The 19,134-nt window shown below is 39.7% G+C and overlaps 1 protein-coding gene across 1 annotated transcript in view; it reads right to left on the bottom strand.

Moving 5' to 3' along the window:
- The window catches only part of GAS2 (growth arrest specific 2), a 91,400-nt gene extending 74,621 nt beyond the window's left edge, over positions 1-16,779 (bottom strand). The window contains exons 1-2 of the mRNA XM_054634865.2: positions 16,574-16,779; positions 6,277-6,436 (exon numbers count right to left, since the gene is read on the bottom strand). Coding sequence (XP_054490840.1) covers positions 6,277-6,418 — 142 coding nt within the window. The 5' untranslated portion in view covers positions 6,419-6,436; positions 16,574-16,779. The remainder of the gene's footprint in view (positions 1-6,276; positions 6,437-16,573) is intronic.
- Positions 16,780-19,134: the final 2,355 nt, after the last annotated feature.

The following is a 19,134-nucleotide window of genomic DNA, read 5'->3' on the forward strand; positions in this document are numbered from 1 at the left end:
AATATAGGAAAAGTGAAGCTTTCCCATATCTTTTTGCTAAGAAGAGAGGGGAAAAAATAACATCCAAAAGTAACAAAAATGAAGTATATGCATTAGTACTGAATTTCTTGCTGATAAACTGTAACCTGATACTCCATGTCACAATACTGAATATAGCAGCATTATAAAGCAGTAAGATTTAAAAATGCTATAGGAAAGCTGGCTTTTCTAGGCCTTTGTCTGAAAACTTTGAGATACTTTAGCATCTTTTGGGCAAAACCAGTTTGGTAGGTTAAGATAAAAATTATAAAGATTGTTGCAGCAAACCATCTTCAGATACAGCACACTTCTGTTTTTCATTGAAGCTAACCTTGTTTTTGTCTATCACATTTTACTTCAGAAATATCTTTTTAACATGAAGATTTTCTGTTTTATTCCCACTTGATTTTGTTTGCCATGTAGCCCACTTTATTGCTCCTGTATGCATAAATGACTTCTCCAGGCAAAAGAGCAGTAGCAGCACTGCAGACAGGCAGTTAGCTTATGCCTAACTGATAATATTTTTGCCATATCTCCAGATTAAATGAAGCCAGGAATGAAACTATAATAGCCCAGACATAAAAAACCTGAACAGCTCAGCATCTCAAAAGACTTTGCCACCATTCTAGCCTACATATTTTCCCATTTGCCCCATCAGCATTTTTATAAAATGCTCTAAAGCCACTAGAAAGCTAAATTTTAAAAATAACTATGCTTCAGGAACTGCTTGAGTATTAATTTTTATAATACACTCCTCTTCTAAAAAATTTATTTCAAGTATCTTTAACAGACTACAAATTTTTATTTTGTTTTGCAACACATAATTTTCTCACAAACACAAGCAAACCCCCCCACATTCTACATAACTCTTCTGTTCTATGATATACAGATGCATCATTTCATAATAATTGAATGTTATAAAACCCTTAAAACTCATTTATCGATATTTTCTTTTTAGAAAGATCTAAAAAAAATTGGTTATCTTCTTCTGCTATTGAACAATATATTTATATTATTTTAAATGCTGAATTGCATTAGCAGTTTGGTCACTGCATATTGTACACTAAACTGGATTATTTGAGTTCTATTTGCCTTTATGAAATCTGAAAGAATGAGTTTTGCATTGAACATCTGTCTCCAATGAAAAGTATATTAGGTGTCAGCTTTCAGTTCACTGTATTTTATGGCTTCATAAGGTGGCATTTCTTTGCTGAAACAGACATGCTGACATATTAAACAGTAGAAATGTATTGATTCAAGTAAGAGTAATGTTCATAACCTGAGGAAAAAAACCGCTCCATGTATTTGTGTGGAAAAAACATCAAACTCCATTAAAAATGTACAACTCCCCCTACAATTACCAGAAAGCAGTTGCAATGTTTTTATAGAATAGTAATAACATCAAGTATAATAAAAAAACAACACTGCAAGTATGAGAAGAAAATCCAGGAATACGAAGGATTTCAGAAACCTCTTAAGGGCTTCCTACCCCCTCTTTTACCACAACCACCAGAAAAAGTCCCCTCAAAAAGTCAAACAGATGCACCTGAACCACTTGGAAACTGTGAGCAACTATCTGTAAGGTCACCCAGTGCTGGGGGACCCCATAAAACCAGACTGGAGGTCCATGAAAAAATAATGGGAGAGTTCATGTCTTGCGTGTGTGCCCAAGAGGTTGAAGATAAAGTTTTCATTTCAGGTCTCAGACATTCAGAAGAAGAGATGGACCTAAAGACCCAGGTACCCAATTCTAGTCAATTCCTCTATCACACTTGGGGTAATAACTACAGGGCAAGACTGACTCCAGCCTCACAACTTGCTGATGGACTATTTTAATTGCATATTTTGTGTGGTAACACAATACTAGTAGTTTACAAATAGAAATATTTCACTCAAGTAAATCTCTGAAACATCTACAATACTGAGGCCCTACTGAAACAATTGCTCCTGACCCTCTCAATTCACATGGCATATAAATGCAAGAAAACAAAATGTGATAAAAATAAAGAAAACCAAGGCCAATGACTATGCATATACAAAGCTGGTTCTTTTCTGATAAGACTGCTCTGTTGCCTACAATAATTGAGAGTAGGAGAAATAATTTTGAAAGCATTGAGACATTATTACTTACTTGAAATGGGACATAAAAAATTTCAAATGCGTGCTGATAATAAAAAAATTATAAAGCAACTCAACTAAGTAAAAAACTATATCAGTGCCAGTAGAATCACTGGAGGTATCAGTACTGTGAATATCTTGATATTCAGACAATTAAAACCTGTATTTCCCACTGGATCAATCTGAACAAACTGAAGTTGAAAATACACATTCTGTTACAGAATGCTCTTAGGCAACAAGGTGAGCAAGAACACTAAGCTGACACAGATTTAATTCAGAATCAAAGAAAGACAGTTTTCTTGCAGAAGACTCATCATTCTCCAACTTCAAACTATACACCTCCTTCAAATACTTAGCCTTGTCTTCAGCTTGATGCCTCTCCTAAAATCCTCACCTCTGTTCCTTTCCTCCAAGCCTCCTTCACTTTTGCACCCAAGCAACTTTTACATGCATCAAACAATGTTCAATATTTACATGTCCAATTTCTCAGCATCTTGCATTCCCTGGCCCCTCAGCTATGAGCTTCTGAAGCCCTCTTCTGTTAACAGGGCTCAGGACTGAAACCTTGGAACCCAACATATGCCTGAGGTGTAGTCAGTCCCATGTGCTAAATGAAGCTGGATGGAATAAAAAGACAATATAACCCTCAGCAGCTTGTAAATAACCTCTGGGAATGGGGAAAAAGATTAGAGGTCCACAAAACTGCCCAAGACGAAAAAGGGAAACCATCTCTCTGTACCTGTCCTAAACTACAGGCTGGCGAGGAGGCCCTCTCCTCCTCATGTCAGCCATTCTGCTTCTGCTTTACTAGAGAGTAAAGCAGACAAGCAAATCTTTCAAATTGTCATTTTGCCTCTACTAGAAGAGTTCTGTGGCCCAAGTGTGCTAATTCCCATATGCAGCTTGCTCAGGGTGGAATATAACTTTTTCAGTGTCCACAAGAACATTCTACTGAAGTATACATACAATCTACCAAATTTGGAGTTTGTCAGAAGTGAAAGCATTCCCAAATGCTTCACCAGCTCTATACCTAATAGAAACAAGGCTCAGAGATCATTATGACTTGTAAATCAGCTAGATTAACACATCTTGTTATCTTTGTCACTGCCACTCTTGACTGAGACACCAAAGCTCAACAGAGTGAAGCAAGGACAGGAGACACAACATCCATGGCTACCATCTTCCTTTCCAGCAGACAAACCACAACACTGACATGTCCCGCTTTGAAAATGCTCTAAGGTACAATAGCATATGAGTTAATCCTATCTGACACATGGATTTCATCTGCAATGTCCTTTTTCCATCCCCCAGACAGCTAAAATCTATTCAGCAATGGAGCTGTAAAGATGAACTGTCCTCTCAGAAGCTCTGAGTTTCTCTGACATGGTTCCAAAAAATAATTAGCAAAGTGCACACAAAAGTACTGGTGATTACTAAACAAAAACCCCCACAACAATGTCCATGCTAAATTAAAGATGCAAAGTCTCAGGATTAAAAATTCTTCCAATGTTATTTTCCAGCTGCACCATGTATCTCACTTTTCTAATTTATCAATTGGGAAAGGTCAAATTCTAGCTATTCCTGCTTTCTATCTGATATCAAAGCACTTCATTCCTATTATAAAGTGCAACATCCCAATAATGTTTCCCAGCTTGGTTTTGAACCCGCATCAGGCTATGCTGCTGCAAAACCAACACCATTCCAACTTCCAGTAACAGTGTACAGAACATAACTGTCTCTCCAAAAAAATCTCCTAAAAAACCATGCCTTGATCAAACTACCTCAAAGAGTTTCAGCCCTGTCTTTGCCTAAAATACTATTTTTTAAATCTATATTTATTTGAAAATATTATGTGTCCTTGTTGAGTCCTAGTACAGATGAATGACAAAATATAAATGAAACAAACCAGCAAAAATTAAATTAAATGCATATTAATTTCCTTTATGAATTGAGGAATCTTATTGCATGAAAACTGCAAGAAGGCCACTCACATGAAGCCACAGAAGTCACAGACAGAGCAAGCTAGGACGTGGATACACACAGTATTATCTGCTCCATGTTACTTGCATATCTATGCATGTAAAGATCTACTGACCATTAATTCAAAATACATTGCTTCTTCCACATACACAGGAAAAATCCCAAAACAAAGAAAAAAAGCCTTCCATATTCTTCTATCCTTTTGGATGCTGAAAAATGCATGCTATTTTACTGTACAGCAGCATCCTCACACATATCTTCTCTATTTAAAGTTTATCCAAATTATGCAGTAATTAAACAAAATTTGAATTCTGAGTTAATATAGTCTTATGAATAATTATTTTAATTCACACCTCATTTATTTTGAATGTGAATTTTAATTTGATTGAATTATTAATTTGAATAACAATGTCTACATAGGGATTCAAAGCACTCTAACAAAACACTATAATTTCAATTCATCAGCACAAACGCTGAGAAAAGGAGAGCTTGGTGCAAGAAGGTGTGGGGGAATGCATTAAGCAAATGAACTGTATACACTGCTTAATTAAAAGAAGGTTGTGCCCATTTAGTCCTGCAGTGCAGAACTTGGTGTCCATATGAAAAATCAGATATTTAATTACAGTTGGCATTTCAGAACCTCCTGCTGGTTGCTACTTTCTTGCTCAAAGAGTGACCTCATTCCTAAACTTATCACTGGGAGAACTCTGTTACAAACTGCAAGCAATCTTCTATTTGTTCTTGAGTGGATCACTAAAACTTCATTGTTCAAAACATTTAAACAATATATTTAATCCTTAATGGAATGTGCTGCTTCCAATTCAAAAACCAGTCACTTGGATTACTGTCTTGAGATAATTGGAATGAAAAGTTCTGAATTTTGTTCTGGTTTTGTATAGACAATTTTATATTCAAAACACATTAATTTAAATGGAAGTACCATACAAATAAATAATTTAAAACACCTGCCACTTTTCCAGTTGTGGATTCATAACTCAACTTAAAAATAGGTATTGTAAACCTGCAAGATATTGTGTTCTATTGACATTGTGCTTATTGATCACATCTGTCATAACATAACCGATATTTCCTTTTCTTTCTCTTAAAAAAGAGGAAATAAAGCAATATAGAATGTGCTGATGAAAGACACTGGATATACTCTGTTACTGTATGGTATCACTGAGATGGTTTAACTACAGCATTTGCCATGACAAGACACTTCCCACATCTCACCAGAACAGATTTTCAGAATTTTTTTTAAATTAAATAAATCCTCCAAAACCATGCACACCAAATTTTCTTCCAAAATCCCATCAACTAAAGTTTCATGTAAACATAGCTTCTGAAATATTTTTCTTCTCTTTATTTAATGAGGTATTCTCTAAGTCATCTATTTCTTTGGTAGTAGCCTCTGTATTTACAGAGATCACATAAAAAATATTTTCCCTGAGTGTTCTCAGGAAACAACATACTATTTCCTAGCTCATAATTTCTAAATTCCACCTTCTTGAATAATTTGCACATCTCTTTCCTTCTTGCCAGGAACAATCTCATTTGCTCTTTTTATATGTACCTGATTTTTCCCCCTCAATTTTGGTTTGCATCCTCTTCTGGAAACAGCAAGCTTTGTCTTCACACACCAAGATGCACACCAGTAAATCTCTAGGTCCCAGCTATGCTAGGTCAAACCCCTCTATGCACAGGCTATCACAAGTCTCAGCATGCATTGCCTTGGGCAGCAATTATAATTACTTGACCACTTGGTCAGAAAAGAGTTATTAAATGGTTTCTGCTCAAAACACTCACTACACCATACTCTGCAGGAGGCCTATCAATAAAAATGGAAGACATAGGTGAAGGCAGCAATTAGTATTATTCAGCTTAGTGGTACAGGTACAGAAAATACATGCCAAAAAAAAAAGGAAATTTGAAAGAAAGCTAAACACAGAATGTATAATGTTCAGTTATGCTACTCACAGAAACACAATGGAGGCAAATGAGTCCTCAGCTTTTCTGACCTTGCTAATATTTGTGTTACATGACGGTAGCTACGTAATCATAACTTTATTTTTGAAACACAAAGAAATCTGAATCCCCAGCTAACAGTGAAAGGAGCTCTCACACTGCCCAGTAGGTGCATTCCATCTTGCTGTATCTTACCCAGTAGGTTTGTGAGCCAGAGGGCCAAATCCTCCTTCATTGGCAGCAAGTTGGCCTCATGTCTGCTGGCAAGCCACTGACTGTACTGGTGCATGTCGGAGAGGCCAGGCCCTCGTGCCTTCGGGCTCAGGGTAGTGCACATGACTTATCCTCTCGTCCCCTGTTCACAAAATTATGTAAAAAGGAAAAAAATAAGAAAATAGTTCTTCATTATACCAATTAAAGTCTCACGTGCGCCATTTTTAGAATTGTAGAAAATAATCCCAACCAGAATATAATGCCCATCTCTGGAAGTGTTCAAGGCCAGGTTGGACAGGTCTTTGAGCATGCTGGTCCAATGGAAGGTGTCCCTGCCATGGTAGGGAAGGGGCTGGAATGAGGTGTCTTTAAGGTCCCTTCCAACCATTCTGTGATTCAATCATGACAACATTAATCATGTGCCTAAGAAGTCAGATATCAGACAAACAGAGGTGGATCTAACACATGGTCACACACACCAGTGACCAAAACTTTGTTTTGTTAAAGGATTTTTTTTTGGTAAGTGATTAAATCATACAGACAAATGTTAACCTCATTTGTACTCACCAAGCTACATGCTGCCAACACAACAAAATGTTCTGTAAGGAATTATTAAAATCAAATTAAAATAAACATTTTGCACAAAGCTAAAAACTCACTATGATGCCTGACCCAACACCCAATACCAATTCAGATTAACTGGAGAGCTTCAGAGATTTTTGGACTATGCCCAGGAAAAACATGGCAACAACCAAATTGTGCTCCTACAGCAAACTTATCAACAATTAATAAATGCTGTAACTAAATGGAAACAGTCTATTCTACAGCTTCAAAATTATTCAAGGAAAAACTACACTGAATATATTGACTCAATAGCATCATTTGTTAAGAAAGCAGCAGAACAGCTAGTGTTGGTCACTCACTTGCCACTTCCCAAATTTTCCTCTGCTTCAGTGATGACTTACTGAAACTTCTCAGGTAAGACAACTAATTTTGAACACATGATGTGTTAAACATTGGCAGTCACAGGAGCCACTGCTGGAGCTATCTCTGTGCCTCAAGGGCTAGTTCTCCACCTGGGGCAGAAGTGTGCAAGGTTATTTTTCCCTCTCTGAAAGAATCTTGAAGCAATTGTAGCAGTGAGCTGAAATACTTCCTTGCCTGGTAGGCTGTAGCCTACCCCAACCAGTAGACATAAGGTTGTCACTGATATATTTTATGAAAATCCTTTCGCTAGGATTTTTCTCCTGAGAAGCTGAGAGGCCTCAGAAACAAAATGTAAACAATAATTATCTGATGGCTGTGGAATGTGGTCTGGAGATGGTTTTACCAACAGGTGCATCTTTGATTGGTTTCATGTGAATTGTTTTTAATTAATGGCCAATGACAGCCAGCTGTGTCGGACTCTCTGAGTCTGTCATGGGTTTTTATTACTCATTCTTGTTAAGCCTTCTGATGTCTCCTTTCTCTTTCTTTAGTATAGTTTAATATATCATTTTCTTTAATATAATATATATCATAAAATAATAAATCAGCCTTCTGAAACATGGAGTCAAGATTCTCATTTCTTTCTCGTCCTGGGGACCCTCAAACACCACCACACAAGCTCTTGGACAGGTGGCACCAGAAAGACATTAAGTGAATGTGAGACCCACAAGGAAGAGTCCTTTGCCTATTCTCCACACCAATTGTACTAAGACATGTCAACTGCCTTCAATTTATGAACCTGCAAACACTTTCCTTCTGTCCTTTGCATACCTTTCATACCAGGTAAGAGATATTTGTGACCATAAAAACAACAGCAGAAAAAAAGAACAATTTATTATACTATCCATTGTGGCCTGAATAACAAAAATACTGAAACCAATTTCTATGTCAAGAGACAATATTTACTAAATGTAAAAAAAAATAAAAATAAAAATTTAATTGCCTTTCCATAAAATTGTGATGTAACTGACTTTTCCTAATGTATGTAATCGTATTTGGAATATCTTAATACTTGTATTAAAATACTTCAGCATTTTTAACCTACTCTGTGTAAATAAACTCCGTGTTTGCAAAAAAGTCTGCATAAGCTCTTTTTGACAACACCTCACCCTAAGTCCTGAAGTTTAGCTTGCCCTTGTGATAGGCGCAGCTATCACTACAAATATACTTCTTATTGAAATTAGACAACTTTTTTTCAGTGAGGGAGAAGCAAAAACATACATAAAAAAAATTTATTCTCTTCTATAAACACATATTTCTGAATTATGAGTAGATTTTACATTTTTCTAACAAAAAAAAATCCTTATGTATCAAAGTTTCTTTGAAGGCAGAGCATTTTAAAGCAGACTAAAGTACTTAACTCATGCACAGCTCTGTTGTGAAACTGACTTTGTAAAAATGTCAGCTTGGATTTATGGCTTCCGGGTTAATTAAATTCAAATAATATCTGTTCATTTAGGGCAGGCTGCAAGGGAGGGGAGGGAAAAGACTTGGACTGTTAGCTCTGCAAAAATCAGTCAGGACTGTCACTCTCAAAATAGATTGATTCAGACTAGAAGCTACCAACAGCTAAGGAATTTCAATGACAACATATTTAAAGTTTCTCTACGTTACTCAGAACCACATAAATTACTCTTTCAAATCATTTTGGATAGAAACACAGGCAAGACAGATAACTGACACCAGTTGTCATCAAAGATTATAGGGGAAAGATCAAGGATCTATCACAAACTTGCTTTCCAGAAAGAGCCTTCAAATTATTTTGACCATTTTTTGGGGCCTATAACCTCCACTGATACAGTGAGAGCCAGAAGAAGTTTTTGTCTCTTGAATTACCATTGCAATGATAGTGGTAAAATGCAAAAAATGCAAAAAAAAAAAAAAAAAGAAAAAAAAAAAAGAGAGAGAATTCTTGTTCCTGAGTGTATGTATCTAAATATTTGGGAAAATCCTGCGATTTGTTTCTCTTTACATACAAATTGGAAAAACACAACAGAAAAAGCAGAACTATTTCACTAAAGGAACCAGTTATACCCTGCACCTCTTCACTGGGAAGAATTTCACATTTCATACATGCTTTGTGGAGGGAGTTAGACTAGATGACACTTGGAGGTGCCTTTCAACCCAAATATACTGTTATTTATATTTCATGGATGCTCAGAGCAATATTAATCAGGAAACTCTACACAGGATGTGCCCTGCTAGAAGGGCAAAAATTGGCACACACACACTAAGCTGGGTTATGAAGAAGAAAACAACAGGCAATACCCTTTTCTTTCACCCCACTTCATCACTTCCAGGACCAGGGATATGAAGTGCTCTATGGAAACCTGGGGTTAATTAATCCCCAACATTATGAGATGGCTGACAGTCATCCAGGCACAATACAGGCTGCTGACACTGGTGGGGCTGAAGGAATTCTAGGGTCTCAAAGATACATCTCTTTAAGACAAGATAAAAAAGAAGGAAGGCTTCTTAAACAGCTATATGGAAGCTGTCTGGGTTTCCACAAGTGTCTGTGGAAGAAGCACTGCAGTGTATTTACATTTCAGGCTTGTTTCTGTGGAAGTGCAGAGTAGAGAATTGGGGGAATAGGGATGTTATTTCAGTTTGTCTCTAAAATACAGCATTGTCTTTAAGTATATTTCATATTGACCTAACTCAGCAATCAGGCTGTGTAAAGTCCCAAGAAACTTTTGAGACTCATTCAGGGAAGCAAAGTGTGAGAACAAAGATTTTGGAGGATGAAAGGGTGCTTCAGTCTCATAGTAACTCTGGTAAGTAAGAAGAAAAAAGAGAGACAGGAAGGGTATTCTGAGTTTAAGGTGGTTTTCATATGACACATCCTCAGAATGAGAAACTGGAAAGATAACAAAAGCCAGACAGACAGGTGACAAAATGAAGGTGAAAATGAGATAGAAATAGAGAAATAGAGATGCATTAATCATTTTCACTCTAGCAAGTGAAAATGATTAATGCATTTCTATACTGGGACTAGGTCTGCTTGAAATAAAGCCCTGAATGAAAATAATGTATGCACTAATTTGTGAAGTGACATGCAGAGTGAGGACTGAGGAACGAGAAAGTTAATACTGATGAAGAGCCTGAAGAATCACAGATAAATCACATACAAGCCAACCTTACCTCTGTGTAAATTTTCTTTGATTTCATTTCCAAAAAAACCCAAAATTTTTCACTTCTCCACTACTTTTCTGAAAAACTGCCCTACACTTCAGTAAAATCCAAAAAATTCCTACCTTGGACTTTTAAAATTAATTATTAAAAAATTAAAACTCAGCTTCCAAGGAGCAGAGTATCTCCTGTCACAAACTCTACAAGTTATACTGGAGACCAGTTAACAAACTCCAAGCATCAGAAACTTTCAAGCTCTGAATTATCCTTCATGCAAACACTGATTGCTACTGAACCTGTTAAATTCAACTTAAGCCTTCACAACACTTCAGTACTGAAGTACCCAAGTTTCAATAAATAGTTCATCTACTTCATCAATTGTACTTTTTACACACTTATTAGAACTTCATCACACAGTAGCTGGGATCCAGGAAGAAGCCAAAATGCGAGAGTTCTGTGAAGGTTACATCAATGCAGTACTGAGCTCCTTCAAGATCTGTATGAAGATTCTCCCTGTGGCGAAGGCCAGGCCCTTGTTTCATCACTCAGATACATTCAAATCTCTTCCTTAAAATGTCTTAATATACTTATATTTTAGTGAACTGAAGAAAAGTTTGTTGACAATTTCTCAGTGAGGTCAGAGGGATGGACCAACTTGCATCAGAGGTGGACAGCAGCTTTTAAGGATACATCAGCACAGCTGAGGCAAGTCTCTGGCCCCAACAACTATTTCATCCTTTTCCTTTTGGCAGACAAAGTATGAACCAAGGAGCCAAAAAATATTCGGCTTCCTAATCTCACCATTTTCTAACAGCAACATCAAATCACCATATATACAGCTGTTTAAAACTAGCCAACACAAACATGATAAATATTTTATAGAATGTTGCACTCTCTGTAAACCGTTGAGGCTGACTTGATTTGCAGAAGCATTTTTAAAACTTACCTCTAAATGCTTTAAAGCAAGTGCTTCCCCCTACTATTCAGAATGTAGATGAGGAACAGTCTTTGACTACTTTTCATCCTGTTTTGTTACAGTTCATATTTATGTAGCACAACCCTTTTTTTTCAGCCTCTCAATGAGAGGAGGATGTCTCAAATTCTTAGCCTCATTGTCTAGATGAAGAATTCAGTGTGGGATGGTTTACAGTACACCCAGAAATGTGTATCACATTCAACACACTAAAAGGTCCTGTTTCTCTCTGCTTGCTCCTACTGAACAGTGAAGTTCTTATTTTGCTCTACAGTAGAGCATTTACAGTTATCTGTTTATTGCAGTTTGTTGCTTGTATTTTGCCAGCAGTGTAACCTTACACTATCTGATGATTGTTATCAGTGATCATCAGGTGAAAGCAATGAGAATCAAACAAGTGATCTTCTGTGTTTCTACTGGCTTTTGTTGAGGTTAACGGGTAGGAAAAAAGGAATCAAGAATGATACACTGTACTCAAAACACACAGGAGGCAAAGACTGTTTAATCCAGAAAGTAAAACTGGATGCACAATGAAGCACTCAGTTGCAGATCCCCAGATTCAATTCCCTTTCCTATTCCAACCACCCTCCTTACCTGTAAAATTGTGATTTTCTTAAACCAAGTATAAAAAGGGAGGAAAAACTGTATATATATAAAAGCTTGCATGTATGCATAGATATACACACAAAGAAAATATATGTGCTCCAGCCTGCTAGATAATCATGTAAACCAATAAGTTTTTACTCCAATTTACCCACCCAGTTCCAGTATATATGCATAACAGCTTACACTGAGAAGCTGCTGGCTATGCAGGGCTCTCTGCACCATGAGTTTCACTGTCACTTCAACCTGGTTCCCAATTAAATGTGCATTAATTCTCAACCAAAAAGGGGCTTGAACCATTTCTTGCAGCTTGCTCCCACATAAAATCCTTCCAGGTCAGGAATGAAGAAGTCTTGCTGAGTCACTTGATCTTTATGACTTGACTTAAGAATTAGCATAGATGTGAAGTATCCAGTGAAACAAGCATTCTTCTTTGTATTCAGTTAGAAAACAATAAAAACAAGTTAAAGTGTCTATGGATGGGGAAAATCTATCATAAAGCAAATGCAGACCTCCCTCCAGTGACCAATCAAATCACCTCTGATGCAAAGGTGCTACATGATGGGCCCTTTGCAGAAGAGCTGACATAAGAGCTGAAGGGACACTGTGACAGACATCAGGTTTGGCTCCCCAGGCACTCTTGCCCAGCAGACAAGGTCAGTGACTGGCTCTGTGCAGCTGGCAGCCAAACCAGAGCTACCCAGGACTGAACATCTGCACATATGCCAGCTCAGTGGCCCAGCTGCTTTAAAAGCTGGAACTACTGGAACAGAAGATGTCATAACTTTGCCTCAGACCCTGGGTTCAAAGACTCTTTCATAAATCTGATCAGGATTAAATAGGCAGGCTTTGAGCTTGTGCAATGAAATTTGTTATAACATGACTGAGGAAGCACATTAGCCACCAGTTGTAGAAGAAACTAAACGTCACACACACAACTGTGCAATTGCTTCACTGTCAATGATAGAGGAAACAGACACAACTTAGACAAGATCAGCAAGGTTTTCTCTGAAGGAACTGGAACTTGAGCACTAGCCTGTACATTGGCTTTAACAGAGGGGTATCAGCCATAAACACAGACAATCTCCTGCTGTCTCAGAGAGAAGGTAATGCTACTGGAAAGCAGCCAGCCTGGAAAGAGAGGAGACACAGGATCAAAAGCCAGAACAGAGCTCATGAGTGTATCTGGCAAGCATCTCTGCTGGATCTCCCTGCTAGCTCTAATCACCTCAAGCAGATGGAAAAGAACAGAACTTTTGAAATTTTACTGGAGTTTAAATGGACTGCATGCACCATTCACTAACTGCAACACCAAGCTGAGTGCAAAAAAGGGGTAAGATTCAGTGTTCATAAACAGACTGAACTGCAGAACAAAATGCATAATTGTGCAAGTAGAAATGAAGCTGCCCACAATTTGGGACTCATATTGCAATCACCACCTTCACATCATCAAGTGCCAGTTTTATAGACATGGCAGAAACAAGGATAAATACATTTTAAAACTTACTTCAGTTTTCCTGTCTCAGTGTTGACATATTTTTCAGATTTGGAGAGTGCAATATCAGTTCACAGACTAAAGATTGCTCCTGTTTTTCCACATATATATACATATGTGTATATACACACATACATGCAGAAAGAGGGGAAAAAAAGATATATGAATGCCTTCCTTTGAGAGCCACAAAAATAACTAAAAACTTTTCATTTTTTAATGTCAGGAAACTGTTTCTCATGGTGAGATCTGCTAGACAGTGGAATGACTTTCCCAAATGAAATTGTGAAAGCTCCTTTTCTTGAAATGCTAAAAATGGACTAAAAGAAACAGTAAGAAAAAACCCAGAGACTTGCCACTCACTGTTAGATGTTACTTAGTCAGTCTTTACCACCTTCAATTTCCAGTTTACTACAGAAGAGTAATCACTCTCCTTTTGCCCTTTTACATACATAAAAACAAACACAATCATTTTTAAAGTCATTCTGCTACTACCTTGCATATTGTCTCTCCAAGAGCTATTTGCAGAGCTTTCCCTTCTATAAGAAACAACAGGTCATTCTTATCTGCATTATCATACAGGTACCTTACATCTAATCATAACTTTGCCCACTACTATAAACAAGCAGATAAAACATAAGCTGACAAATGCAGCAGCGTATCTTTATGAGGAAATTTAATTTTTCTAGATATTTTATTATCCTTATAAACTATACCACAACCAATTTAGCCCAAGGTTTCTGAGTTTTCCCAGATTAACTTGGAACACACTGTACATTAGGAGCAGGGGGAGGGGCACTGAAGGGGAACGACCATCTGAAACTCATTAGTCAATTAGAATTTTTCAGGGCTTGCATCAAAATGTGATCTACACTGATAGAGTAAGTTTTAATCACAAGAAGCCTTTGTCCTTTACATTATGAATACACACTACAAGTGTGTGCAGCACTTTGAGGGGAGGATGGAGAGCCTGGCACATCAGCTTACCAATACTTTATACCTGTAAGGCCCTTGGTCTGAGGCCAGACCAAAACAAAGTTAACTGCACTTTAAAATCTGTTCTAATCATTGGAAGCCTAGACATTCTCAGGACTATGCCTAGTAGAAACAATTTTATTGCCTTGATAATGTCTCCCTTACCAAAAGGAAAGCAGAAAGTCTTTCTCACACAGACAAATTGAATGCTCCTAAAGCAAAACTTTAGGAACATTCAATATCTACTTGCTCATAAAATTATAACTTCTGGAAACTGAGCCTGATTCCTAACACTGTCCAAAACCTCTGAAGTTGATTCCTCTTTGCATGGCTGTTACTATATGTTTTTCTGATTGCTTAAGCAAAATAGCCATTAAAAAATAGTATAAAAGTTTCAACCCCCACCAGTTAGAAAATAAAATACATATTTAAACTGACATATCACATCTCACAAGGAGTAGAAGTGTCTCTTGCGGTAAGGACACTATGCAGTACTACAAGCTGACTTCCAATCATCAGCTTTGCTTTTAATTATGATATTCCATTTCTAAATCCTGTCCTGAAATTAGTGTTAAGCTTAACTGAGAGGTGTAAAGTGGAGTTGAAGAAGTACTGTGCATAGTAAGTGTGCCAATTTAAATAAGACCGTAGGTAAAATAAATAAAGTGACCAAATAAGTCAGCAGGATAAAGTAAGTGGCAGCTAGAACTTGAGGATAATATTGACTCCTCAGCACTTCACCACCTTCACATAAGTTTGACCATGGTTCCAACAAGGGCAATATAATCCTGATAGATGGCTCATGGCACCATGCAGTATAAATTCAGGAATGTCCTATTTAGAAACTTCCTATTAAATCACAATCCATGTCACAAAACCCTCATCAAACTGTTACATTTGGCACAGCATCCACTTTGCAACGAAACAAAAAACACATAATGCACAGGGAAAACCGATAATAATTCGTTCATTTTTCATTGCACAGTAATGTCAGAAGTATGTTGAAGCCTGGGGAGCCTGCAATGCATGTGTCCTGCTGTCCCAGGAACTGCAGTCCCGCAGGAGCGCGCAGAGCCAGCAGGCTCAGATGACACCACTGCACCAGGATGTACACAGCAATCCTGGAAAACAGCAACTTTCATTACTCACACCTAGAACGTTAGTGAAGATACAGAGCGAGCGGATGTCACCATTGCACCGGGATGCACAGCAATCCCAGATAACAGCAACCTTCATTGCTTACTCCTAGAACGTTAGTGAAGAGCCAGCAGAGCGTGCAGAGCCAGCAGGCTCACATGTCACCACCGCACCAGGATGCACACAGCAATCCCAGATAACAGTAACCTTCATTCCCTATATCTAGAACGCTCGCAAAGAAACAGAGCCTTCTTAAAAGCGAAACTCCGTCCCCGGAGATTTGAATCTAGAGCCTGAAGAGGAAACCAAGAGCCCTGGGCTAAGCAAGGGTGCCTTTTGGCACAAGAAGGGTCCCGTTCTCTATCCGGGGGGCGGCGGAGGGGCTGGGAGCGCCCGGCGGAGCTCGGCCGCCTCCGCCCGCCGTTGCCGCAGCCCCGCACAAACCCGCCCTCCTCCTCTCGCACCACCAGCGCCCCAGGGCTGCCTAGAGAAGCCATAAAGATAAACCAGAGGTTGAGGCCAGGGGTGAACGCACTGTGAGTAAGAGCCACCCCCCATCCCTCCTTGCCCGCCCCGCTCTCACCCGCCGCGGAGTCCAATGCGTTTGTCCTCCTCGGGGCCCCTCCGCAGCCGGGCTGAGCTAATGGCTTTGCCATGAGTGCTGGAAGCGCTGCTCCCAGGTCTGCCCCTCGGGGGCAGGACCAAACAAACCCGCCGCAGCCCCCGGCCCTCCGCGGGATGCCCGGGGCAGCCCGCCAACAGCCGCATCCTCACGGCGGTGAGGCCCGGGAGAGCCACGCGTGGATCTCCGCCACACACCCACGGACGCTCTCATTCCGCCTCCGCCATGCTTTCAAACTCCCACGGTAGAGAGCGGGAGGGAAAAACCCTCACCAAAGCCCCGCGACCCCACAAGCAGCCAGCGGCAGCAGCCACCCCCGCGGTGCCCACCGAGCCGGGCCGTGCTGCTCCCCACGTACCCTTTTGCAGCCTCCCCAGGACGGGGAACAAGGAAACAAAAGCACCAACTCCCCACCGAAGAGCCACCGGGCAAAGATCACCTTCCCGCTTCGTTCTGGCCCCTTTCTCTTTAAACCCGAGAACAGCCGGCGAGACACACGAAACGCCCTCAATTTAAAGGAGCCCGCGCGGAGAGCCCCGCCGCAAGGCTGACAGCGAGCTCGCCGCAGGGCAGGGCAGGGCAGGGCAGGCCGGGCTCCCACCTTGGCTGGGGTAGGCAGAGTTCCCACCTTGGCAGGGAGGCAGGCAGGCAGGCAGAGTTCCCACCTTGGCAGGGAGGCAGGCAGGCAGAGAACCTACCTTGGCAGGCAGGGAGGGAGGGGGGAGGTGGCAGGCAGGGCTCCCGCTTGGGCTGGGGTGGGCAGGAAGGCAGGGCTCCTACCTCGGCTGAGGGGGAACCAGGCAGGGCTCCCCCCTTGGCCCGGGCAGGAAAGCAGGCAGGGCTTCCCCCCCCCCCCCCTCCCCCCCCCCCCCCTCGGCTGAGGGGGAACAGGCAGGGCTCCCACCTTGGCCCGGAGGAAGCAGGCAGAGGCTCCCTCTTGGCTGGGCAGGGCTGCGGGGTCGCCTCCGGGGCCGCACTCGCTGCCCCTCTCGCCTCCCGCAGCCGCCGCTCTCCCCCAAGTGCAGCGGAGTGGGCTGGGAGCAGCCGCGCTGCCTCTCCTCATCCGCTCAGCTCGATGCTCTCTTTGGGAAACCCGGGTTTGGTTTTGGTTGTGTTTGGGTTGGGTTTTTGCCTGTTTGTTTTTTTGTTTTGTTGTTGTTGTTTTAGGGGGTTGTGGTTTTTTTTGGTTTTTTTTTTTTTTGTTCGCGGTTGGTGTTGGTTGTGGTTTGTTATTTGGGGTTTTTTTTTTACACTTCCCCCTCCCCCCTCATTTATTCTCCCCCCCCCCCTTTTTTTTTCCCTCTCTGACACCGATTTCCTACCCTTGAGCAGTCCGCATTGACTGAACGGAAGTTTAATACTTCGTTTTTTCAGAGGGACGGCAAACGCAGTTCACACTGATTTACCCTTGAAATGCTGAGGTATTGTATTACAGCCCTTGGCAGCGAGTTGATTCTTGCTTCCATTTATCTTTTATTATTGCTCCCTTTCCAAGACTCGTGGTTGTGGAAATGAAAAGAAAAGAAAATGTCACATCCAAGATAAAACTCTGTTTTTTCTTTAGTTTGACTGTTATGTTTGGAATTTTTTAACACTTACAGACACATCTTTTAATTGTCACTTTTTTTTTAAATGGCTAGAGAAATATTTGGTGAAGCTTCATTGCGTATTTCTCTAAAACCATTTCATGCCACCTTGTACATCTTGAATAAAAAAGCATGCTGTTCATAAACTGATCATTCATTGTACACATTTTAAAGAGTGATGGGCAGAGGTTTTGCTTGTTCTTGTTATCTGTGCTTCATTTGCTAAGCTAATTTTTAGCACACCATTATTTCAGACATTTCATTCTCACGTTATGTCATTTTTGTGATACTTCAACATTTAAATGTCAGAGATAACCTTCTCTAATTATTGTTTGTTCACTTCTTCCCTGCCCAGAGAAGCGCCCACTATTGTGAATTCAATAGTGGGAAACAGATATTCAGACTTCTTCTCTTAATGCATGAATGTAGAGTGTCTTGTTGAGTTTCCTAATGGTATCATGCTATCACTTTCAATAAGTGTGTTCCAGATGAACACTGCACTTATTTTTCTCTTTCAGTGTAGAGTCACTTAATTCAGTTGTTCTAGCCAAAACACATGTATAATTATGCTGAAAGAATTATTTTAACCTGATTGCTGAAACACTCATCAAACTGACCCTTATTTTTTATTTACATTCATTTCTTTGTACACTGCTCTGCTGGGAAAACTGGATTTGTGTAATTAATGCTGGGTTTTTTTTCAATAATTGCACTATAAGCAAATTCCTATTCTCTGAATAGCAGATATTCATTCCTGGCCAATCAAATGCACTCTTGTTATTTCTTGTATTCCTATACTATTATTATGCTTTTCTGGTGGACTATTAACTGCTGTGATGAGTGCTGCTTAAATGAGAGCCATTCATCAGCATGCTGATATAGTTAACTATGGTGAGCTCTAGCCATCTACTATGTGCGTAACAGCACAGAACTAAATTACCTCTTAGTTTTGATCCAGTTAGCAAAATTTTAATGCCCCTGGGCATGACTGTTTTTATTGGCTCATCCAATTTTTTTTCTCAGGAAAAAAAAATAAATAAAAAAAGCCCTAAAATTATATCCTAAAAATGCACTGGGTTGGAACTGATGGTGAGCTGATGAGCAGATTCCTGCATCCACTTGATTATCTTACAATTTTTTACCTGACCTTGAGAAAGATTTTATTTGTTACTTAATAAGGAGCCAATTCAAATCCAATTTATGTCAACTCAATATAAAAACCACCTTGAGATGAAAAGACAAATTTTGTTAAAATGTCCCTTGTACTTAAAATCCTGCCAATTTCTAGAGAAGTTGAAAAACATTCTCCTAAGCAACAGTTACATCTTGACTA

This window comes from Agelaius phoeniceus, chromosome 6 (assembly GCF_051311805.1).
Source record: "Agelaius phoeniceus isolate bAgePho1 chromosome 6, bAgePho1.hap1, whole genome shotgun sequence".
In the NCBI taxonomy this organism is placed as follows: domain Eukaryota; kingdom Metazoa; phylum Chordata; class Aves; order Passeriformes; family Icteridae; genus Agelaius; species Agelaius phoeniceus.